General features: G+C 47.8%; 2 protein-coding genes across 5 annotated transcripts; one reads left to right on the plus strand and one right to left on the minus strand.

Moving 5' to 3' along the window:
- Window positions 1–12: 12 nt before the first annotated feature.
- On the plus strand, window positions 13–10,589 carry lclat1 (lysocardiolipin acyltransferase 1). 4 transcript variants are annotated; one of them, XM_048974820.1, is made up of 7 exons: window positions 13–285; window positions 2,595–4,840; window positions 5,344–5,519; window positions 5,900–6,098; window positions 6,504–6,650; window positions 7,478–7,594; window positions 7,979–10,589. In XM_048974820.1, the coding sequence occupies exons 2-7, from the start codon at window positions 4,822–4,824 to the stop codon at window positions 8,491–8,493; spliced, it is 1,173 nt and encodes a 390-aa protein (XP_048830777.1). In that variant the 5' UTR covers window positions 13–285; window positions 2,595–4,821; the 3' UTR covers window positions 8,494–10,589. The 4 variants fall into 4 exon arrangements, with proteins under 4 accessions (XP_048830777.1, XP_048830779.1, XP_048830778.1 ...); XM_048974822.1 differs by lacking the exon at window positions 2,595–4,840 and having other exon boundaries at window positions 13–399; XM_048974821.1 differs by lacking the exon at window positions 2,595–4,840 and having other exon boundaries at window positions 14–285.
- Window positions 10,590–17,220: 6,631 nt separating this feature from the next.
- On the minus strand, window positions 17,221–21,831 carry LOC125707540 (zinc transporter 10-like). Its single transcript, XM_048974769.1, has 4 exons — window positions 21,330–21,831; window positions 20,498–20,572; window positions 20,097–20,336; window positions 17,221–17,615 (listed from the first exon to the last, which is right to left on the minus strand). The coding sequence occupies exons 1-4, from the start codon at window positions 21,829–21,831 to the stop codon at window positions 17,221–17,223; spliced, it is 1,212 nt and encodes a 403-aa protein (XP_048830726.1).
- Between the last annotated feature and the right edge of the window lie 1,837 nt (window positions 21,832–23,668).

The following is a 23,668-nucleotide window of genomic DNA, read 5'->3' on the forward strand; positions in this document are numbered from 1 at the left end:
TTTCGACGGCGCCCAACGGGGTGAAAGTGAAGAGTTGAAAGGTCGCGGGGACGCCGTGGTGACGGGCTGTTACCGCTTATCCCTGTCCGGCATGCTGCAGCTAACTTGAAGCAAGACTGGTTTTTATATGACTCTCTAAGTTTTTATTTCTGTCATGAATGCTGTTGGAAGTTTCGTTAATTATGTAGCTCTCCGTGCCCCAGCAGTCTGCATTAGCGTTGTGACTTGTGCCGCAGCCCGCCTGTAAGCTTAGCCAGCGCGCTAAGGCTAACCGCGGCCACTCAGGTGGGTGATACCGGCCGACCACATGTTATTCGCGGTGATGTTTGCCCTGTTGGTTTATCGCTACACTGCTGGAACACCTCTGCTTGTCTAGTTGGATAGCCAGTCACCGAGTAGGTAAGCTAAACCCCTTAGCCTTCTCAGTATGTGTGTTGTAGCCCTGCTAGCGGCCTCTCTGTTATGGTGTATAACTGGTAACGGCGCTTGGTGAACATGTTTCTGAGGAAATGCTTATCAAGACAGTGTAATTTACTCATGTCATATGGAGAATGCCGTGTTTGCCAGTGAATTAAGCGATGTGTCTAGCTAAGCGAATGTGCGCCGTTGTCTCGTGCCAGCTCGAGGCGCCTTTGCACGTCGGATGCAGATAGAAGCCGCATGCAAACATGCAAAATACTTCCTGAAAAGCTGATGTGTGCGTGAAACCGGCTGTCGTGCTAAAAGGAAAACTTCGTGCCGTATGTAGGCAGAAACGTGACTGGAACATCAGTTTGAGTGTATGTCACTAACAATCATAACTACCACCCCCGTATGAGTGTGCTACCAAAAATGTTAGCGCCCAGATGGTAATACACGGTGGGTTTCACCCCCAGGAACCCAGCTCGATAACTATGGGGTTGGGTATATTGCCTCCCTTCCTTGTTTACTAAACTAATCACCGTCGTTGTGCTTGGGGCCATACAAAGGCTCACGTGTTATAGGTTGTACTAGATGCTTGACCGGGTCATATTTAGGTGCTGCGAAGGAGATGGTTCGTTGCATCTCACCGCCTGCGTACATTCTTTCACTTCTATACTACTATACCATTAACATCACGCAGTACCCTTCCAGGATCAGACGCAAGTCTAAATTTAAGCAGTGCTTTCCACCTAATAACCCTTCCTCTCGTTCTCCTTGAACAAAGAAAAACATAGTGGCTTGGTTTAACTGGAACCGTGAGTACCTCCCAGTTTAACACAATAGAAGAGAAGTAGTTAGACCAGGGCGTAACAGGCAGCATGTGGTGATTCCACCCACATTGGATTTAGTTAGGTTCTCTTCCACCCAGCTCCAGCCTTTATAAGTCACATACCTACAGGTGTATGTTAATGGGCACCTGATTTATGACTGGAATGCTGCCACATTTGACCCATAGTCTCATTGTTTCTTTAAAGTAGACACCTTACAACTTTGTTTCACTAAAACAGCCTCCAGCTTCATCACATTTACCGAAGATGAGCGTGCCGAGGCGGTCATGTCTCTTAATTGGCAGTCATTGGTCATTTCAACTCTGTAAAATATCCAGCGTCTGGGTTTGCTGTCTAGTGTGGTAATATGAGAGCAAACTTGTTTTGCAGATGTAGGTCATGCTATTCCTGTTTGATTAAAAATGGATTTTGGATTTTATGATACAAGTTAAACACAGACCTTTATGATTTTGTTAAGTCTAAGGGTGACCAAATATGCGTAGTAATAAAATTTAGTTGCTGGAGTCGATGGAGAAGCAGAAGTTGTGATGCGATGGTGTGGCGGCCCTGCCTCTCAACATACATGCAAGGTGCTGGCTGGGAAGGCTAAACATCTACATGTTGGTCATCAGCATGCTTTGCCTGCTGATGATGGTGGTGGAGAGGCTAGCTGTTTATTTGAATGTAAATCTCGTCCAGTGGACCTGCGCAAACAGAGGTGATGGCTAGTTTTATTTTTATTTTTTCGACCAATCAATGAAGCAAACTCATTTATCAGCCCCCCTCTCCCCAGTTAGAGGAAGTTTCCTGGCAACATGCCCTGTTTAGCATAAGATCTCAGTACTGAGTGTTACAGATATGTCCAGACGCAACCCCTCCCCCCAAGTTCTTGTTGACAAGACCCCTCTCTGGAATATGCGCCTCAGCCTTTGACAGCTATAGTCGCAGAGTCAGCCAGGATACATAAACATGGTGGCCCAGGGCATGTGCTGTGATGCTCATTTTAAGCACTGGGAGGACAAATAATTAGAGAAATATATACAGTATTTTAATGAGTGTATTGGGAATCAGTCACTTTTGTGCGTTGTGCAGAAAGTATCCTATTTGGGATGGTGTAAAGTTGTGTGAAAGGCACCCAGTGTACTAGTGATGTTTGTTTATTTGCAAAGTCATGCCAGTGAAGTACATCATAGATTCTTGTTTGACCTTTTGTGGAGAGTCGATGGAAAAAGTCATTAAAATGTTGATGTTGGTGTCTCTCCCCACCCCGTCTCCTGTGAACAGGTTTGATTGTTAAAGCCAGCGATTAGCCAGGGAGATACAGCCCAAGGTTGAAGTCCTTTTTATTTTCCACTTGTCTTGCAGCTTTCGGGTCACGTCTGCAATGGGAAGAGCACAGACAGAAAACGAGGGCCTGTGCTTGTTTTCGGATGGCTGATCCATGCTTTCCTTAGGGTTTTTGGTGGTATTGTTTCTGATTCCTAAACTGAACTTCAAGTGGGTGGTTGAGAGGGTTTGAAGGACTGAAGCCAATAGATGGCCAGACAGGAATGCAGAAAAGTCTCGTTTGTGCAGAGTGACCTTGATTAGAAAAGCAGATGTGAGGTTTGTGGGCTTATTAAGAGGTAGGAGTGGTAGCAGCAGGTGGTATGGTGGACAGATACAAACCTGTAAGCACATGGGTGCTGGTGCCACGTTTACAAGGTGTCTCGCCCTAGCATAGTACTCTTAATCATAGTAATTAACTTCCGTTATACTCACATTGTATATGGCATTAGGGCACAAAACGTTAAATTTGACACCTGTATCTGGGTGGAAAAAGACAAGAGTTGCTTGGTTTTGTGTGAGGTGGTGATGTTATCGTGCCAATTTGTTCGCATGACAGCTTTCATCCACAGGGAATTATGGGCCGTTTGCATTTGCCCTTCCCACGATGGGAGAGTTCCATCCCTGGGGAAGATGTGTGTGTTGGGGGAAGGTGCGATGGGTCGGTCGGGGTGTGCATTGGGAGGGCTTCAGATGAATGTGCTGAGTTAGTGAGTCCTTCACCTCTCTCACGCCTCATATTTTCCATCGTTAAAAAAAACTCCCAGCCGGGGCATAAGTGCTGAATTAACTACTTTACAGCGGTGCACGGAGCTGCTGTGTCATGCTGACGACGACGCGGGTTGGGAGATCTGTGGCTGGGGCGAGGCTTTCAAGCAGGAGATGGAGATGAGCTCGCCTGGGTCATTTAGGGTTTATGGTGGAGGAGGGGTGGATGAGCACGGTTGGCGCAGCTGTGGCTGTTTGCCTCGCCAACCTCGGGAACGTCCCAAATTAGATTTGTTCCATAAAACAATTACACAACATGCTTATTTCAGAAAAACAGGCGGATGCCTCTTCTGACTTCAGCCCCTGTGACCTTTTCATCATTACCTGTAATTGTATAGGTGTTCTTCTTTCCCCATGTACGGAAAATAAATGGAATCTCACTGTAACTTGCAGAAACATGATGCCCACATGACTTCCAGTGGCTGGTCTGTGAAATATGCTGCACAAGTGTCTTGTTAATGGTTGACGTGTGTATTTTCACTTCTGCAGTCGCTGGTTTATTTTTACCTAATTTGTCAGCTTTATCCTTCATTTTTTCCCCCATCCTCATTCAGGTCTGACTTGTCGGAATGACTTCTTGGCTCTGTATCTGTGTGGAATTTCTCTGCGTTGTAGGCTTGAGGTGTGGTTGGATTTCAGTCGGCGCCCTGAGCCATTTTGACAGGGAGTCTTGCGGAGTTGCTGTGTAATTGGCCCTGTTATCTGCTTGTAAGTGCGCCTCTGGCGGGCAGCTTCTAGAGCGCGGCGCTGGCTTGTCGTCTCCATTTCAGGCTGAATAAGCGGTGACAGGAAGACACATTTTGCGTTACTTGCAGCATGTTCACCACTTTGTGCCGGGCAGCGGTGGTGTGCAGTGTGTACATTACAAGGTTGGCGGAAAACATGCAGTCCTGCGGGGTTGAACACTGAGTTTCCTTGGTTAGCTTTTGATTGATTCCTGTGGTTTGCAGCATGGTTTCGGCGCTGAAATGGAAAACGTGTGTATGTTTGTGTGTGCGTGCTAGCGAGTGTATGCCCACGTCTGCCACAGCTCTCAGATCCCCCAGGTGGGCAGGACGGGTGTGTGTTGGTGTAGGCAAGTTGGAAAACATTTTTGGGGAGTCCCCCCCCTCAAGGGCTCTCTGGGTAACAGGAAGAAGTGAGTAAGTGGTAGGGAGCTGGAGCAGGGCCCCAGCTGAGGAGTGCGTGAGAGTAGAGTGTAGGCCCCAGCAGATGGGCAGCCGTGTCCCCAGGAAGGGCCGCAGTGGGGGAGTGGCTAGGCCTGTACAGTGGAGAGTGAGCCACAGCGCAACTGTCACCGTTGACAAACACTGAGGACAGAATCTGATTGGAAGGAATCTGCAGAGCTTAGTCACCCCTCAGAACCCCTCCTCCCCAAGCTGGAGTGCCGCTCAGGTGATGGACCTCGCGAGCTGTGTTAGCGTTTCAGTGATGTTCCAGGTGTCAGGTTATGTAGCTGGTGTCCTGTTTACCTGCGCTGCTCTGTGAACTGGGCTTCATGTCCAAGTCAGCCAGGAGTAAGTAGCCGGTTTTGGGGTGCGATTAAATCCAGGCGGGACGTCGAACTGTTGAAATGATGATTGTCATTATGCATTATGCTGTCGTTAGGGGAAAATGGCTTGAGTTGAGTTGTGTTGTGTTTGCGTGTGCCCCCCACCCCGCGGTTGTTTCCCATCACAGGCATGTGCTGCATTTTGTGGTTTCTGTTTGTCTTGTGCTGGGGTAAGTGAATGCCGCAGTCGGGGTGACGCGGAGCAGAGTGCCTGCGTCGTTGTTTGCCGACTTCCTGTGCTTGGGTTTTCCTCGCCATCCTTGTGTTTGTTGATCTCGCGTCAGTGCAGCGGGGCCTCGCTCCAGCTGTGCTTATAGCGTCCTTGAAGCTACTGCGCAGGATGTGAGCGCGGCACGGCTGCTTTCTCATGTCTAAAAACGCTGTCTCTGTCTTCCTTTTTTTGTCCCCTCTCTCTCTCTCTGTGTCCCCTCTCCTCGTTCCTTCACTCCCTCCCTCCATGTCCCTCAGAGACGGCGATGGCGGTGTCAGCGCGGGGTCTCTACTTCGTGGCGACGCTCTTCCTGACCAGTTTCTTCGGCAGCGTGTTCATGCTGGGCCCGGTGTTGCCACTCATGCTACTGTCTCCGGCCTGGTACCGCTGGCTCACGGATCGCATCGTCGCCACCTGGCTGACGCTGCCCGTGGTGCGGTGGCCCTCCTTTGTCTTGCCCCTTCCCTCTGTCTCCATGTACCCGAATGTTGGTCTTGTTCATATTTCTGTCTGTCCCTGACTCCCGAATCCTGACTCACTCAAAGGTGATCCAAATGAATGTTAATGCCTCTCAACAAACATGCAAGGTGCTGGCTGGGAAGGGTAAAAATAACAGCTCAGTGTTTGGGCCCAAATTCCAAGTGGGCTGTTGTTCTTGTGATCTAATATTGCATGTGAACGGCAATCTCTCGGAAGAGTGCCTCCCTGAGGTGCGTCTTAGACTCCGCGCCTCATCCCTGGTCTATGGGCAAGGTTCCGCAAACGGTTTCCATGTCTGCGACATTGACGTGGCCTGTTCGGCACCCTCTTTAGGCACTGCTGGAGCTGGTGTTTGGCGTGAAGGTGGTGATCACCGGCGATGGCTTCATCCCCGGCGAGCGTAGCGTCATCGTCATGAATCACAGGACACGCCTGGACTGGATGTTCCTATGGTGCTGCTTGCTCCGCTACAGCTACCTGCGGCTGGAGAAGATCTGCCTGAAGGCGGCACTGAAGGCGGTGCCGGGGTTTGGTGGGTGGTCGTGCGCTGTTAATAGTGGGACTTTACATCCCTAAACCAGTGTTTCTCATCCCAGTTCGCTGGGACACCCAGAAAGTCCGCTTTCCCTCCCAGCTTCCAGCGAATCAAGGACACCAACTACCTGGTACATATGTGTTGGGAGCTAGGAGGACGCAAAAGTGTGGGTTCTCTGGGGGACCCCGACTTGGTTGTGAAAAACTGTTTTAGGGCATTCAAAGACCGAAGGGGCCAGGCTGTCTCACCTTGGAGTGTAGGGTGCCTTACTTGAATTGTATGTAAAATTGCATTTGAGCAGCCTGATACCGATGATGATGCCTGTCGAGCTGGTTTGAGGTGCGGTGGCTTGCCCGGCCCTGGCTTCTCATCCAAGGCTGATCCCCTGTCCGTATCCCGCAGGCTGGGCCATGCAGGTGGCCTGCTTTGTTTTCATCCAGCGTCGCTGGGAGCAGGATCGCAGACACTTGGGCAACATGCTGGACTACTTCTGTGCTATCCGCGAGCCCCTGCAGCTGCTCATCTTCCCAGAGGGCACCGACCTTACTGGTGAGCATGCCACAGAAAGGGAAGTGGCCAGTTTTGCGGATGACGCAGCCGCTGGAGGAAAAGGGTGTAATGAGCTGTATTGCATCCTCTGGGTGCACCATCGTCCTTTCGCTTCCCTCACTCTCATTTAAAAAACAAAAAACAACAAAACATGACGTGAACCTGCCACGTTCTGGTGCTCTACAAAACGGCAGGCATGCTGAGCATCTATACACAGTGGGGTGTGGGGTGGATTCACTTGGACTGATGTACGATTACCCAGGAACACTCAGGTTCCCGCTGCATCCTAGGATGCCCTGGAATGAGCGGGAGGGTATTGAGGGCCTCCTGTTGCGTGCAATCCTCTTATGGGATTTGGCTGGCCCGACTCTGGTAGTGTGACGTCACTAATACTCCCCGGGCTGAGCCTCTTCTCCCTTTGGCGAGACGTGAGACTGCCCCGTGTCGTCATGTCTTGAACCCGCCGGAGGCAAAGAGCTCACGTGACGCCGAGAAACCTTATGGCGCCCAGCAGGCTCCGTTAAGCTGCCCTTAAGATGTCGTGGGCTCTGGAAGAAATGACGTCAGGTCTAAATGCCGGCGGACGTGCAAGGACGCCGTCACCCATAGCTTAGCGTGCAGTGGATCCACATCAGGCAAAGGAGAGGGAGGAGGTCTGGCGTCTAATGTTACAGGCGTGGTCGTTCCGATAATGGCTGGGCACCACGGGGATCTTGTTTCAGCTGGACCTACCTAACGAAATGAGTTTGTTTTAAACATGTGAAACAGAGATGCACTTGCAGTCAGCTTTTGGGCAATGAAAGTTCATGTGCCCCTCCTCCCCTCAGAGAACACCAGAGCACGAAGTGACGACTTCGCCGAGAAGAACGGACTGCCTAGATACGAATACGTGCTGCACCCCCGCACCACTGGATTCACCTTCATTGTGGACACGCTGCGCAAAGGTCAGAGGTCACGTCATCAAACTGTTTCATAACTAAATCTCATTAACTCGCATACGGGTGGGGAGTCAGCAGTATGCCAAAGACAATCATGAAATCCTTCATTATTCCCTTGTTTACCAGTGATTAGGGTGAGCTGCCATACCCCTCCCCTCCACCGGGGGCTCTACGCACTGCATGCCCCAGATGTCATGTCTGTGTGTGTATGTCAGCATGAACAGCATGTTGGAGATTATCTCAACAGAGGTCCATTTGATAAAGGGACAAACAAACTGCCTAGCTGCCAAGGCTGGTGTATTATGCGCTAGGCCCCGAGCTGCACTGTGCACGCCTCTTTTTTTTACCACGCACAAATGTCTCTCCTTAATTGTCCTCCAATTTGAACAGGAGACAATCTGGATGCCGTTCACGACATCACTGTGGCTTACCCTGAGAACATCCCACAGACGGAGCGTCACCTTGTACTGGGCCAGTTCCCCCAGGAGATCCACTTCCACGTGCAGCGGTACCCGGCATCCGAGCTGCCCGACTCTGCAGAGCAGCTGCAGGTCTGGTGCCAGGAGCGCTGGGCAGAGAAGGAGCAGCGGCTGCGCGACTTCTACATGGGCGCGAGGCGCTTTGACGCCACGCCGGGCGTCAGCCACGTACCGCCCTGCAAGACCGCTGCACGAGTGCTGCTTATCAAAGCGGCCTCTCTGCTCTACTGGAACGCCTTCGTCGGGCTGTGTTGCGTGGGTCTCTGGCTCTGGCCGCCACTGCGCATCTACCTTCTGCTTGTGGCACTGTTCTTTATTGGTCAGCAGAGGGCGCTAGGAGGGCTCGAGCTGCTGGAAATGGCCTGCCACCGGCACTGGAGCAGCGAGGCAGGGCTGAGACCCGTGGCTGCTGGGAAGGAGGACTGAGTTGACGAGTGGAAGTTCGAATACCAAGTACTCTTGGTACCCCCCCCTCCCCCGGTTCTGTTATGGCTCCCCGTAATTCAAGGCCTTTCAAGCACTGACTGATTTGTTGCTTTGATGGGGTAGGATACCTCAGGGTGGGGGAGGCAGGGATGGGTCCACAAGAACAGGGAAGCTAGTGCAAATGTCTCCCTCATGATCCTTGTGCACAACTGATTGTGTTCTGCATGGACAATCTCTCTCTCTCTCTCTCTCTCTCTCTCTCTCTCTCTCTCTCTCTCTCTCCTGTCTGTCCATCTTTCTGTCCCTCTACACACTGGCCCATGGTATGGGCTGCCCGTCTGTCCATGGAAACCAGAATACACTTGCATGCACTTCAGTCACTTGAAGTCTGGTATGTCCGTCACTTTGTCAACACGCTGTGTATTTAAATTCTTTTTGGGCAACAGCTGATTTTATTGCATAACCATCGAGTTTTCACAGGCACATATTTAGTGGAGAAAGTGGGGGGGGGGATCCCTTCACTACGGAGCAGATTATGATGTTATTATTTCAGGCTGCTAAGCTTGTTTTTAATCTTGGAATTTTGTATGATGCATAGGAATATGCATATATTTATTGGACTAGCTAAGGGGGGGGGGAATTAGCCAGCCAAGGGTGTTTGGCAATACAGCAAGTGCCTGCTGCGTAGCATCTCGCTGATTTGGCAGTGTCACATGACCCAGCAGACAACCCAGCATCCGCTAGAGATAAATACCCGCACTGTGATTGGCATCAGGTTTCTGTCTTAGCACAGCGGGGCTGCATACAAATCTGGGGAATATGGGCTAGCAGGCTTTCAGCTCCTGGCCCTAGGGCACATATTGGTGGCAGGTTGCACTGTGTGGCTTTCTGTTTACTTGGAAGATCAGGCGTAAAAAGCTTAGTTAAGGTGCTATCCAATTACCGATCGCTCATCCATAGGATTCAATGGAAAATCTGTCAGTCAGAGTCATTCTTGTGGGATAAGAGTATGAGAACACAGCCAGACTGTGAGCCAGGTTGTTTCGTATTAATGCTGTCTGTATAGAATATTTTACTTCCTTTTATTCTCTTTTACGACTCCAGTTTTTTTACGTAGCTTTTTAAAGCCTGTCTCTCTTTGTTCATTTTGTGCGTATCATGATGTTTTCATGTTCCTGGGGGGGGGGGGGGGGTTCAATAATCAGCTGATATCTGAGTGATACTCATCACTAACCCTCCAGAGCCACTGTTGGAGAAGCTGTGTAACCTTGGCAACTCCTGCTTTGCCTGTGGACGAAGTACCAGGTGTGCTAATATTTGAGGAAGGTATGACAAGACGCCTCCAAGCCCACCTCTGGGCCCCGTAGCTCCTCTAGGTTCGGAATCCAGGAACCTCAGTGTCAGCCGGAGTTCATAGAGAGACGCCCTTCTCGCCTCCTCCTGAGCGACTTACTCACAGGTACCCAATAGTGTATGCAGTACACGGGCACTCATGTCTATCAATAGCATTTTTTTAACTGTACTTTTTATTTGCTGTTGGAAGAACACCCACTTCCCCCCCTGTCTAATGATATGGTCTTTTTAACCTTGCCGGGGCTGATTGTTGTGCCAAGGATGACCGAAGCTCACAGTGGGGGGGGGGCTGGCTGGCCAGTTCATCAGTCGCCCCACTTTCCATCCAGATTAGGAGTGGAAACTAGCCCTGAGCCCTCACCTCCCCAGGAGGGCTTTGGCCGCCTCTTGGTCCACATTGCCAAATTAGTTATTGACAGCTGAAAACAACAGGATGCTGCCAGGAGGGAAAGGAGAAAACTCTCATCAGTAAATCAGCCTCATTTGCTTTTCGTCACTCTCTGCTGTGTTCTGTCCCCTGTTACTGACGCTTCCATTCCTGCAATGCCTGCCCCTCTTATAGGCCGTCATGTCCTATTAGATGCTGTACATCTTTTTCTTTTCTTAAGAGGAAAGTTGTCCAGGTGTAACGTCCTGGTTTGCGCACTGTGATCTGTTGTGTCACTCTGTCGTCCGGTGGAGGTGATGGTAGTTTTGGGGAGGTCCCAGTGGACCTTAATATAATAAAGACCTATATCCAGCTACATGTCCGTAATGATTTTATAGAATTGTTCTCCTGCCTTTTTGTTAATTTTTAATTTTTTATATATATATATATATATATTTATTTATTTATTTATTTTAAATCCCTCTGGTCTACACTTGTCCCTGACTTCACCTTTATTCCTTCTTCCTCCATCATTGGATCAGATCACCATCAGCTTGCGTTGGAGACCATTTTATGACTGAGGAACATTCTCTTGTCTCCTGCCGTTAACATATAATGTATCTGGACTCTCTCTGTGTGTTTTTTTTTTCTTGCTGTGTTTTTGTGTTATTTTAGTTTCCACTTCTTGAACTGCATCATTGTCTGTCTATGAGTGTGATTATGAGTTCAGTGGTAAGTGATCAGACTGCACACCCCCTTGAACACCTTAAGCGGCAGATTCAGCCAGATTATATAGAACACAGCCTTGGTTGTTGGTGTAGGGATCTGAGGCGTTACGCTGCTCCTCAAGTGCTGGAGTCCCTCTTCATATAGGGAGACCGTTTAATTAGCACTTGTTTAGCACTTAACCCGGGGTTTTTTTTTTTTTTCTTTATCTGTCCAATTAACTACCTCTAAGACAATTAGGGCCTGAGGTTGAAAGAAAATGAGCTCGCACTGGGCACGCCCTGAGTATACCCTGAGCTATCCATTCACGTCAGTCTCAGCAGAAACATTCTGAGGTGCCTTTTTGTAGTTTTTAATCTTATTAATGCAATTTAATGAGAACACAGATGATTGCCATAATGTATTATACACGTACGAAGGTCCTGTAGGTGTAACAGCTCACGATATTTAGGCTTCAGCTTCAGGAATGTGCCCCCTGGTTGGGAATGGGGCGATGGAGTCGTGATAAGCAGGAGGGTGACACCTAGTCCAGACCCAGCTTTGTCTTTCCTGGGCATGGCAGGGCCAATCCATCCAGCCTAAGAGTGGCAGGTCAGTATGTGTACCAGGATGCCAATTAGGGCGTTGTGATCCATCCATCCATTTTCAAAGCCGCTTATCCTACTGGGTCGCGGGGGGTCCGGAGCCTATCCCGGAAGCAATGGGCACGAGGCAGGGAACAACCCAGGATGGGGAGCCAGCCCATCGCAGGGCGCACACACACACCATTCACTCACACATGCACACCTACGGGCAATTTAGCAAGTCCAATTAGCCTCAGCATGTTTTTGGACTGTGGGGGGGGAAACCGGAGTCCCCGGAGGAAACCCCCCGACGACATGGGGAGAACATGCAAACTCCACACACATGTGACCCAGGCGGAGACTCGAACCCGGGTCCCAGAGGTGTGAGGCAACAGTGCTAACCACTGCACCACCATGCTGCCCCCAGTGCCAACCACTGCACCACCATGCCGCCCCCGCATTGCAATCTCCTCCATCTAATGAGTGCCAGAAGGCCAGCAGATTGTCAGGCTGTAATGCCTGCAGACTCTGCTTTTAGTGAATGAATCTCTTCAGTACCCTAAATCAATAGGAATAATTACAAGCCACGTGCTCTGAAATGTTTGTCTTTCTAAATATTAGCATGACTTTGCCTGGGGTTCTTTGAGTTCTCCGTGTAAGTCAGTGTCTTCACTGCCATCAGGCACTTCGTTGTTTTCAGGAGTGTTCCTCTGTAACTTCCTCCTCAGGGCTGTCTAGCTTCCCCGAATTACGGAATAATTTAGCCAGCTGGGGCGGAGTAGAAGTGCTGACCTTATTTTTTTTCCTATATATATACCATTCAGGAAGTTACAGTATTCCAGCAATTGACAAATGCTGAATAGATTGGGTCCAACAAACCAACCACTCAAAGCAGCATAACGGGCCAGGTAATATTTAAACTTTATTATTATTTTATACAAGCTCTTAATGGCGACTTCTGCAAAGCTGGGTGGAGTTTTTTTTTTTATGGGAACGACTGACTCTTACTTCTGTCAGAGTTCACCTTTCTGGCCTTGCAAACTGTTTTAAAAATATATGGGCTTTCGGTTCTGCAAAGTCCCCTTACGTTTGCTTGATTGCATTCAAGTCCTGTGGTGAAGGGTTTTCCAGACATCCATCAGTCCGTACGGCGTCAGAATGGCAGCAGAATAATCGCCGTACGACGAGGAACTGTGGCAGACCACAGGCAGAGCTGATTCACAGCGGTTTTTAAGGCTAGGCCAGGGTTGCTGTGGCAACTGACTTGCCCTGTTGCCTGGCGACATGGCGCTGAGTGATGTCAGCACATTTGCTGATGGAATGGAAGATCGGTCACTGGAATCCTTTTGGAATGATGTAGCTGCTGGTACTGCAGGTGGAGGTATCCGAGTGGTGCGACATGACGTTACGCCATGTGGTTCAGGAGGGCTGCTGGCTGAGGGCGAAAGTCATGGATGCCAGTCAGGCCACGATCCTGACGTGGCAGCATGTATCACACGGTGATTCCTTTGCACGCGTCTGTCCTCCTTTGCATCTCGGCAGCCTGAAAATGAAATCTGAATCTCTGTCCCAAGGGCATGTCTGAATACAAGGGTCCTGAGGAATCTCTCTGTGCTGGAAGGTGAACTCTATAGTGTCAATTGTTGGGGAGAGTGATTAGTGTTTTTTTACCAATTCAGCGTCAAAGATCTATTTTTAAAATTAAGCTCTTGGTCAAGGCTATTTGAGGATGGATCATAATCCTAATACTGCTCATAGTCAGTCATACTGACACTGCTGTACAGTAATAGTAGTAGCTACATAATTCATTTGGTTTCATGGCCTTGGTGTGAGGGGCCTGAATGCATTATGACATTCAGCTTTATTCTCTTTCCCAGTACTATATAGCTGCTAGTTGTGGAGGAAAATCAGGTTAGGAGACCAAGAGCTTGTCACGCTGTGAAGAGAACCCGACCCTTTTAAAGTTTGGAGTCTGGAAAACGGCCTGCTGTGTTAAGCGCTTTGAGGACGGGTACGATCAGTACACTGGGGGTTTGAGTAGGTGGCGATGGACCCTGTTAGCTGATGATGATTGTCAGTGGATGAACTCAACTGTGTGTTGGTTAGGACGCAACTAATAATAGTGTAGTAACATGGTGTTCTACTGCTCTGGTTCCATTGGCAGTTCACCCCCACCCACCAAATCCAAAATGATAATTCTTCACCCCTGAGCGTTGATGTCACCTCTGCTGGCTTTTGCCACTGTGCTGGAGTCGCCGTTCTCCCTCGCAGTGCTTGACAATTGCGCCCACTGCAGGGCAGCGGCGGGATAGTGAGAGAAGGCGGGAGGCCGCGCCGCCTACCCTCTGTGCCCTCATCTATTAATAACATCATTTCGCACCCCGCTGACATCGATCTTAAAGGGGACGGCGGCGGAGGACCTGAGTCAGAGGACCGATGAGGTTTCTTTTATCCCTCTATTCTATTTTTAATTCCTAACGATGATCCGAGCGTACATCACCCTTTTCACTTCTCACTCTCCCTATGATCCTTCCTGTTCAGCCTATTTTTAACCCCGTACCGTCGTGTATTGCAACTGCCCTTGATGCCGTCCCTTTTTCTCACGTGTCGTATCGGCCGGGCTGTAGCCGGGTGGTGGCGATGCTTGCGCACGGGGGTCTTGCAGGGCCAACGGGGCGCGTGCCCTCGTGGGCAGGGGCTACGACGGCCCTGTGGTGACGTAGCGCGGGACAGTTACCGTAGAAGGATGCGTGTGTGTTCTGGGAAACTCACATACCTATTATTATCATCGTTACACTTCTCACAAATAAAAGGCAGTGTAAACAGACGAACGTCTGTTTATTCTTTAGAAGAATACACACGTCCAACTTTATTACAGGTGGGTAGGGGAGAATTAAGGATGACTCAACCCTTAGCTGTTTGTGCTCCTTAACTGGTAGTTAAATGTACGCCGGTCTGATCAAACTCATCACGTTTCTTCTCTCGAAAGGCTGCCAGGTGAGTCACGGTACCCAACCGAGTCCATCGTAGCACTCAGCACGTAGCTCAGCTTACGGTTTCCAGTCAAGCGTCCCACATCTCCTCCCGTTACATCCCACTGACTGCATTCTGCAATCTCCAAGCCCTTTGAGGCCACGAAGACTTAATCACAGTGAGCGCTCGGTCTGGGTGACTGAAATCACAGCTGCGAGCGTATTTCGGCTTGGGTTACCTGGATTCCGGTGCCTTGCTGCCATCTACTGTTTGTATTCATAAACTACACCAGGGTCCTTCATAAAGTTAACACAAAATATACCACCACATGTACGTGGTCATACTCTGGGACACCCAAGTACGCATTCACCTTTAAAAGCAGTAAGTGCAACAATCGATTGTTGTAACAGCGCAAATGCATACTTACATTAATTGGCACCGATGACAAGAAATTATCGTGCGTTTTAACCTTTATAACGCAAATGAAGTACGAATTAGCATATAAAGGTTGAAATGCTTGTCATAGTGCAAATTAACATAAAATAAGTATGCATTTTGAATGTGCATCCCTGGTCACTGGTCGTAATACCCATTGTTATATCTAAAAATGAAGCATTATTCTTCAACTTATATTTCAGAATGCATAATATGAAGCCTTTGAAAAACAGCAAATGAAAACTAACATGAAACTGTTTTCTATCATGCACTTATAGACGTGCATGACAACATGCAGGCAGGTTTCTTTGTAATTTGTGTTTGACTTAATTCTGCATTTTACCGAAAAAAGGCAAAACATTCCCTGATTGACTTTGTCACAAGTTGATGATAATTTCAATCAGGATGGTGAAATTTATTTAGGACTGCAAAAATGGGTCGATATAGACTGTCAATCCAGTCCATAGGGTTGCTCAGACAGTCCACATTTTTGTTTCCTCTTAGCGCACCAATCATTCAGGCAGTGGGGAAGACCAAATAGCTGGTGCAGTTGTGGAGGGAGCTGGGAGGAAGCAAAAATGTTGGTTATCTGGGGGTCCCCAGGGTCTGGGCTGAGGAACACTGGTGTCAGATATTTTACAGACAGACCGTGGGTAACACGGGTGGTTTGAATATTGGTCCTGTTCTGTGTGTGGAGTTGCATGTTCTTATGCTGGGTACTGAAGTTTCCACCCACAGTCCAAACGTATGCAGGTAGGCTGACTGGTGCCCATAATGAGGGAGCGTGTGTGTGTGTATATATATATATAAAATATCACCTGGCCTTAACTAATTAATTATCTGGTCAATTACCAATATAAAACCACCCTTCCTAATTAGTTAAAATAGATAAATGACTCATGTTTTTTAGAGGTAATTTATTAGTTTTAAATCAAAGTGCATAACTCTTGTGGCAAACCAATTTTATCATTTGATTAAGAGTATTTTCCGCTGCACACAGTCCATGGGGGAGTTAATTAGCTCAGATCTGTTACTGATCTACTTCAAGCACTTGTGGCAAAACATCACTTCTTTTTAGATGGGGCTTCTGGCCAGCTGGCTGTTATTTAGCAACATGTGCTTGGCAACCCACCAAGTACTGCTGCACGTCTGCTTTCTCTGGGTGACCTTTACAGCCCAGACACCCTAACGTCGCTCACATATTTTTTCTAAATCAGTTAGCTTCATAGGATAATTGACTAAACATTCCACAAAGACAAAACATGAATCATTATTGCACGCGGGTGATGGGATTCGGCAGTGCTTGCACCTGGTTCGAGTGCATGCGGTCGTTCGAATGAACAGCACAGTAACTGAGGTGATGGTGTGGCAGAGGGGATTTGGTTTGCCATGGGGCCGTTCAGATTCCCTTTGCTTGGGCACTCGGTGCCCACTGACTGAACGGTTCCTCCCAGCAGTTACTCTGAATTTGGTATTCTGCTGTTCACTGGGTTTGACAGTCTGTGCCCTGGAGGAGTGGAACGTATGAGAACTTAGAGTAACAGTGATTGGTCCTTGATGCAAAACAAGTCCGTAAGGGGAAGAGGTACTTTCGGTGCAGCAGTTAGTCTTGGAAGCCAGGAAAAGATGGGCAGTGACAGGCCGTCACTGCTGACCTGTCAACTGGAGGGTGTTGTGGTCAAGGGTCGAAACGCCCAGTGACAGCTGGGTACCACCGGACGACAGCTTCTTCTAGCCAAAAGCTCCAATCAATGATTGTGTGTGCGTGCATGTGTGTGTGTTTTAACTGCATTAGAAATGTAAGCTAGAAGGCTGAACTGAAAGCCAAACTATATGTAAATATCTTACAAATGTTTTTCACCTTGCTTTGTCTGCAGCGGAAGCCTACGTCCCCAGTCACTGTCAGATACCAACCTTGGGTTACTGGTGTGACATTGTGAATTAGCGATAATATTGTGGTATCACTCAGGCCTAGTGACAGCCTGACATCATGACTGCTACTACAGTGGCCAGCTGTGACCAAGTGACTAACAGTCAGTCTGTTTTGGGAATAAAAATATTAATTTATCGTCCTATGACTCACTTATTATGATGCACTCACAATGCTGTATTCAAACCTGTTGAGTGATTTAAAAACAATTTGGTTTCGGTAGATTTGAATGTGTAGTACTTTTGAAGTACTTTTAAAACCAAGTCATTTTACTGGAATAGCATTTCACTGGATGACTTTTACCGGAATAACATTTTGTTGTGGTATCTGTACTTAAGTATGAAAAATGAGTACTTTTTGCACTATTGCTGTCCACATATTTATAATTTGGTGCTGGTATGTGTCTCTTCTGCCTCTGGGGGGTGCTCATTCACGTCCTGAAGGGGAACCACAAAAGGCACAGGTAGGTGGACATTCTGAAAAGACAGGGGCAAGGGGGGTGCTTGGCAGCAGGACTGCTTCTGACATGCGGCTGACAGGCAGGGGGTGCTACAGAGTGCCTTTTGCTCAGACCCCTGCTCAAACTCAGGCTGGATGGTGACGCTGTGTACCCCGGCCTGGTGGAAGACCTTCCGGACCTGCTGGGAGAACACCTTGAATGCGGTTGTGTCCTCACACTTGATGTGGAGGGTGGCCACATTCCGGCCATGAATCAGCTCCCAGACGTGTATGTCATGGACGCCCCAGACCCCATGGATCTTGGAGATGTCCTCCACTGGAGGGAGAAGAGAAGATGTGAGCCCAGACACAGAGGAAGAGAAATGAGGGAGAGCAAGAAGCGACAAGGAATGGAAATGGTGAGTTTATATCGATTTCAAGTCACCATTGAATGCTAACAATCTATGTATCTATTTCACTGTATAATTACATACATGTTTAGGAAGTACAGTACTTGATGTATTTAACATACTCTCTGAATGAATAGTGTTTAACTGCAATTTCATTCCTGGTAAAACCCAAATTTTAGCTGATGATCCTACTTGGTGTCTCAGACTTCTGCTCTAAAACCATTACACACACATTTCAGCTGTTTCCATGAGACGTCAGACACAGATGGACTTAGAGCGCCGTGATTAACGTGCACTCTACTGGACAAGTAGTTCTCCCTCGATACAACAGCTCATTTTCCATACGCTGATGCAAACCTGGGCAGGCCTTTCAGCAGGTTTGCCCCCAAAAACAGTTCTAGGCTACTTGCTATGGGGTCTCTTCGCCATTTATCATCATAATGTGATGTTTATGGTGACATGGTGATCAGCTGAGAAGAGACAATTTTGTATAATTGGTAATTATGGCCAGATGAAACATTGACGTTTTCCAGTCACTCTTGGCGAGTGGTTCAGTTCTCAAGCCTCCTGATGCTAACCCCTTTAACATCGGTGACTAACATTGCCTGCTGGTCAGAAGAGCTTAGAGTAGGACATGGTGCTACCCAGGCTAGTGCAAATTGGCTCATGAATCCAGCTGACACTGTGACAAAAATAGTTTAATATTTTTGTGCCGTTTACAATCCTGTGTGGTTTGTGTTCACTTCTGTTTGGGTGTGTTATTCTGTTTAGTATAGTTATATTTTTTTAATGTATGAGGTAAAGCCTTAACTATTGTGTTTTTCTTTTTTTTTTTTTGTCAGACCACTTAGAATTTCATAAATTCTATTTGAATTGTTAGGACTTGCAGATGTCTTCTGTTAAGAAAATGGGTGAAGTATCTGGCACTTCTAATGTGTTACAGTAGTGCTAGTGAGGAGCATGTGCCTGTGGGACTCGATAGATGCACCTAGAACAGTAAATGTGTGAAGAGTATGCTGATGTGATGAGGTCAAAGGGAAAAACTGCTAATTTGTATCACAGCCCATGACATTTAACCATCTATATCTACTTAGCAGATGCTTTTCTGTCACAGTATTCCCAGTCAGGGAATCAAATCCCAGTCACCCAAGTAACACGTGGGGATACTAACCACTATGCCGACAGGGATCATCGTGTCACGGCACAGCTGTATCAATAACAGATCAGGATCACAATTACCAGTTATATTTCACTTTATGATTTGATACCATGGACAATTATTGCCATATGAACCCTTATCTTCTTTGTGGAGTTGGCATCATCTCAGCATATCACGGCTATTACTCAGCACAATCTCAACAATCTTTTATTGCCCAAATAAAGAACTACTATACTTGCTGTCAACAAGCCAACAAATGTTACGTGAGTGACAATATGTATGACCACCTTTATGGAAAGGAATTGGCACGAAGTCACTTATAATGAGCAGACTTGGCGACACTGAACCCAATACAGTTTTATAGTCCCTAAATGAGGCTGCAAACATTATAGATGCCATGGCTCAGTCAATGCAATATACGTCTCGATGGAGAACTTATGCAAGAAAAATGCATTTCACAGATGAGCACAAACGTCAGCACAGGGCTTCAGTTCAGCTTATGTAGTATTCAAAACTGCCAGTGAACCAATAGTGGGTCCCTGTGGGGAGTGAAACCTCGTTTGTTACCAATCATGTGGTTCTCTGGGAATGATACAAGCCTCAAAGCAAGGCTTCATCTGAAACTGTCCTTCATACTCTACGCCAGGGGTGTTAAACTGCAGTCCTGGGGGGCCGGAGCCCTGTGTAACTTAGTTCTTTCCCTGTTCCACCATAAATGATTCAGTTCAAGAGCTGTGTGATAATTAGCACAAGGAGTTGAATCAGGTGTGTTAAATGAGGGGAAACCCAAAAATGTGCAGGGCTCCGGCCCCCCAGGACTGGAGTTTGACACCTGTGCTCTATGCGCGTCGAAGTCTTGACTTCAAGTGTCCCATCACTAATAATTATTTACTAATTATATAACTAATAATTGAGTATTTGAAGATGACGGAACTGATAAGTGTGGTCACATGCAGTGCTTATTGGCAGGGCCAATCCTAGCCAATATTGTACCCTAGTTGAACATTAGTGCCAGCGCCCCCCCGTAGAGGGCAGACTTAAATTGGCTGGTAAATTGGTGATCCCTCAGAAGTTAGCTGCCTGGATCCCCTATAGGATTATTCGGCCCTATTTATTAGATGCGTTTTACAGAAACTTCATTAGCCGCAAAAGTAACAATATTAAATACCATCATTTAAAATGACAAAACTGAGCATATATTTGTCACTACGGTAAGAGCTGATGGCCATGGAAACACGGTTTCACTTACTGATGGTGCTAAGCTGTAAATCGGCGGGGCTCCTCTGCAGCAAGATGCTTATGGTCTCCTTGAAAAAAGGCATGGTAGGAGTCATGATAAGTGCCACCATGAGCATGGTGAGCAAGGGGTCCAGGTAGCACTGCCAGTTGCACTGCTCTTTGTTCTCCAGCGGCCGAACGTAGAACACCGCCGAGGTGACCACCACTGCCACGGAGCCAAGAACATCGTTCAGGACATGGAGCAGGACTCCTGTATGTGCGGGGAGATGGAAAGGGAACAGGCATGGGCTAATGCAAGAAGAGACAGACACCGTAGCATAGGGAGCAGCTCTGAAGGGGAGGCGGTGCTGCCGAGATACAGGATCGATTGGCTTAACGGGAGCCATGCTACTGATGGGCGAACTTTCGCACCTCGCATATTGAGCGGCTGGCTCCTTTTTTCCTCTCCCTTCTGTTCGATGATGCCGTCATCCAGAACCGGGGCACCTGTGTACCAACAAGACAGGCGGTGTGTGTATGCGCTCTGCATAAGAGAAGGCGAGAGACTTAGCGACATGATGCACCGACGGCACTGTCCTTCGGGGAGCTCAATATGCTCGTCTGTGTGACTAACGTGGCTTGTCCCATGACTCGGGAGCAGGATGTGGGTACGGCAGTGCTGTAATGCATGCAGTAGCCATATAGTCCAGAATGTGAAATGCACATGTCTATCCAATCTATGCTGCACGGCAACACGCCAATGCGCTCTCAGTCTCACCACTGCACTTGATGCCTTTTTTCAGTTCCAAGGCATCTCTAAATGGGAAAAGCTGCATTTATGATGCTGAATTATTGCGCATGAATTATGACAACAGCCCATGACGCTGCAGAATCATGCCGCTCGGCTTAGTTATTTCATTGTACTCATTCAAAGGATATCCAATTTATTGACCACCTTGAGAGCTGTCAAATGTATGTAAGCTATCGCACTAAAGGATATTTAAGCATTTAAATAAGCACAAAGTTACTATAAACAGAATTTTCAGGTAGATATTAGGCAAGTAGGATTTATACACGTATGTACTGCATTTCCCGGTCATGTTTCCACGGTAATTTGAAATATAGTATTGTTTTGTAAAATACCATCACATCTACATCTCCTCATGAAAGGCTTTGAATCAGACGCATGTATCTTGCAAAGAAACTGAAATGCATTTAGTCATGTCCTATATAGAAGTACATTAATTCGTACATTTCAGAGTACCTGGTTCGTTCTCCTCATCTTTCTGTTTAGTTTCTTGCGCTGCCCCGTTGCAGCTTGTTTGTCCTCGCCGCCCATTCCCACGGCGACAGCAGCTAAAGTCCTGGAATAGAAACAGGCCGCCTACGTTGACCGCTAGACCCAGTGCGCCTACGATCAGCACCAGCATGGGATCGTCAATGATGTCCGGATCGGCCAGCCTCTGTAGGGCTTGGAGCGAGACAGATAAGCAAAGTGCGGCGAGGAAGACGGCATTAGCCAACGCCCCCACCACCTCAGCCCTGGACAGCCCGTAGGTGCTGCGTTCTGATGGGGGTCGGCGTGACAGGCGGATCGATGCAAGACCCACGATGAGCGACAGAAGGCCCGACAGCATGTTGTACGCATCCGACACCAGTGCTATGGAGTTTCCCATATATCCGGCGATAATCTCTGCAAAGAAAATCATCACCGCAAGAACGATCATGAAAATCAGGCGGCACGTCTTCCCGGTGTAGCGCCCCATTGATGCCGATGCCGACCGCTTTTTAACTTGAGTTATCTCAGTGCGTCCTCTTCCTCTGCCTTAGCTGTATCTGTTGCTGGGCGAATAAATGGATGGATACTGGTTGAGATGTCGCTGTCAAATTACTAAGTTTACTGTACCTATGTTTTTTCCTGTCCTAAAACACAGAACTCTGAAACTCTGAAAGAGTCGCTGAATTCTTGACTGAGCAGAGGTGCATTCCTCTAGTTCGTCTCATGCACAGTCACCTTTTTCCCTTTTGCTTTCGGATTTTCCGTAGAAACTGCTAAGTCATATTTCATCAAGAGACTTGAAGCTGCAAATCACCTAAAGGAAAAAAAAAAATACCGATTGCCGCAATAACGTGATCCTTCCTGTCAAAATATGTTTGGAGAAGACCGGTCATACCAGTCATACTAGTCGTCCCTTGCAAGGATTCTCTGATCACTGGTCTACCACTGAATTTTAATCAATTTAGCAGTGCATAAAAATCTTACGTGTCATTGTCTGATATCAGATGAATTTACAAGCATTTTACAATTAGACACGAATGCTTCTTTTAAGTCATTGTTTATGATGCGTCTCATTTCTTGTTAGGGTAAATAATTAAGCTGTCTTTTTGTGTTCTGTTAGCTTGCGGTGCAGAGGTGGAGCCAAGCGCAGATTGTGCGGTTTATGACAGACACTGCAAACAATCCAGAAGGGACCAGGTAAACCGGAGTCGGTGATCGGGCAGAAATTCAGAGACAGAGAGCAGTCCAGAAATAGCAATGGCACCAATGGGGTATTCCAAAAACCGTAAGAAGGCCAAAGGAAGTCAGAACACGAGAGACAGCACAAAATCAAAGTTGCAAGCCGCTAACAGAGAGAACCCCAATGGCAACTCAAAATTAAGTAGCAATCTGTTGCCATCCTTTGGTTTAAATGGCTGTTCTGATTAATCAGGAACTAATTTCGGGTGTGTTGCTGTCCAGTGTCATGGCAGAGTTGTAGCTTCTATTCAGTCCACAATCAGTGGCAGGTGGGTCATAGTCAAGTATCCCCCCCACCCCAGGGTACTTGAATGGTTCCGGTGGAAGACAGGGGTGAGTGACCAGTTGAGGATGAATGAAGAATCAGGACTTAAGCTTGTTTAAGTCTGTCTTGAGCGGAGAGCCAGCCTTTTTCCTCCTACTCTGAACAGGTAACTGTCAACGGTGCCAATTCAATGAACGTTCCTTCAGTCTATCTTGAGGAGTTTCCCCCGGACAGTTTTTCAGGATCTTTTCAACGTTGATCAAAGGTTATTTTCCATGCCCTCACCGAACTCCTCTCCCACGCTCGAGTTTTTGTATCCACAACTACCAAAGCCACATTCCGCTTGGCCCGCCAGTACCCGTCTTTAGGAGTCCCACAAGCTAACCAAGCTCGGAAGGCAACCTTCTTCAGCCTGACAGCTCCCATTAGCTCTGGTGTCCACCATGGGGGTTCAGGGATTGCCACCGCAACAGGTACCCACAGCTTATGGCCACAGCGCCGCACAGCTGCCTCAGAAATGGAAGCTCAAAGCATGGCCCATTTAAGCTCAATGTCCCTAGTCTACCTTGGGATGCCAGAGAAGTTCTGCCAGAGCTGTAAGCTGAAGATCTATGGGATAGGGGGCTCTGCCAGATGCTCCCAGTACACTCCCACTATGCATTTGAGTCTACCAGGTCTGTTTGGCATCTCCCGTGTTCTAGTCAGTGCAATTTAACAATGCTTGGATGTTAGATTTCTGATTAGTTTTGGGTGTCCAAAATGCATCTTGGACATTAAAGAAGCTTTTTAGAAATGGGAGAGAGGGGGGGAATAAAACCAT

Source organism: Brienomyrus brachyistius, chromosome 14 (genome assembly GCF_023856365.1).
Source record: "Brienomyrus brachyistius isolate T26 chromosome 14, BBRACH_0.4, whole genome shotgun sequence".
Classification (NCBI taxonomy): domain Eukaryota; kingdom Metazoa; phylum Chordata; class Actinopteri; order Osteoglossiformes; family Mormyridae; genus Brienomyrus; species Brienomyrus brachyistius.

What these genes read in the sequence shown, in the direction of transcription:
- LOC125707540 (XM_048974769.1), bottom strand. Translation starts at nt 21,831, where the DNA reads ATGGGGCGCTACACCGGGAAGACGTGCCGCCTGATTTTCATGATCGTT. An exon ending in AGATGAGGAGAACGAACCAG is followed by an intron (nt 20,573 to 21,329) that starts GTACTCTGAAAT and finishes GTTGGTACACAG; the next exon opens with GTGCCCCGGTTCTGGATGAC. An exon ending in TTTACAGCTTAGCACCATCA is followed by an intron (nt 17,616 to 20,096) that starts GTAAGTGAAACC and finishes TTCTCCCTCCAG; the next exon opens with TGGAGGACATCTCCAAGATC.
- lclat1 (XM_048974820.1), top strand. An exon ending in CCTGGCTGACGCTGCCCGTG is followed by an intron (nt 5,520 to 5,899) that starts GTGCGGTGGCCC and finishes CACCCTCTTTAG; the next exon opens with GCACTGCTGGAGCTGGTGTT. An exon ending in TGTGGACACGCTGCGCAAAG is followed by an intron (nt 7,595 to 7,978) that starts GTCAGAGGTCAC and finishes CAATTTGAACAG; the next exon opens with GAGACAATCTGGATGCCGTT.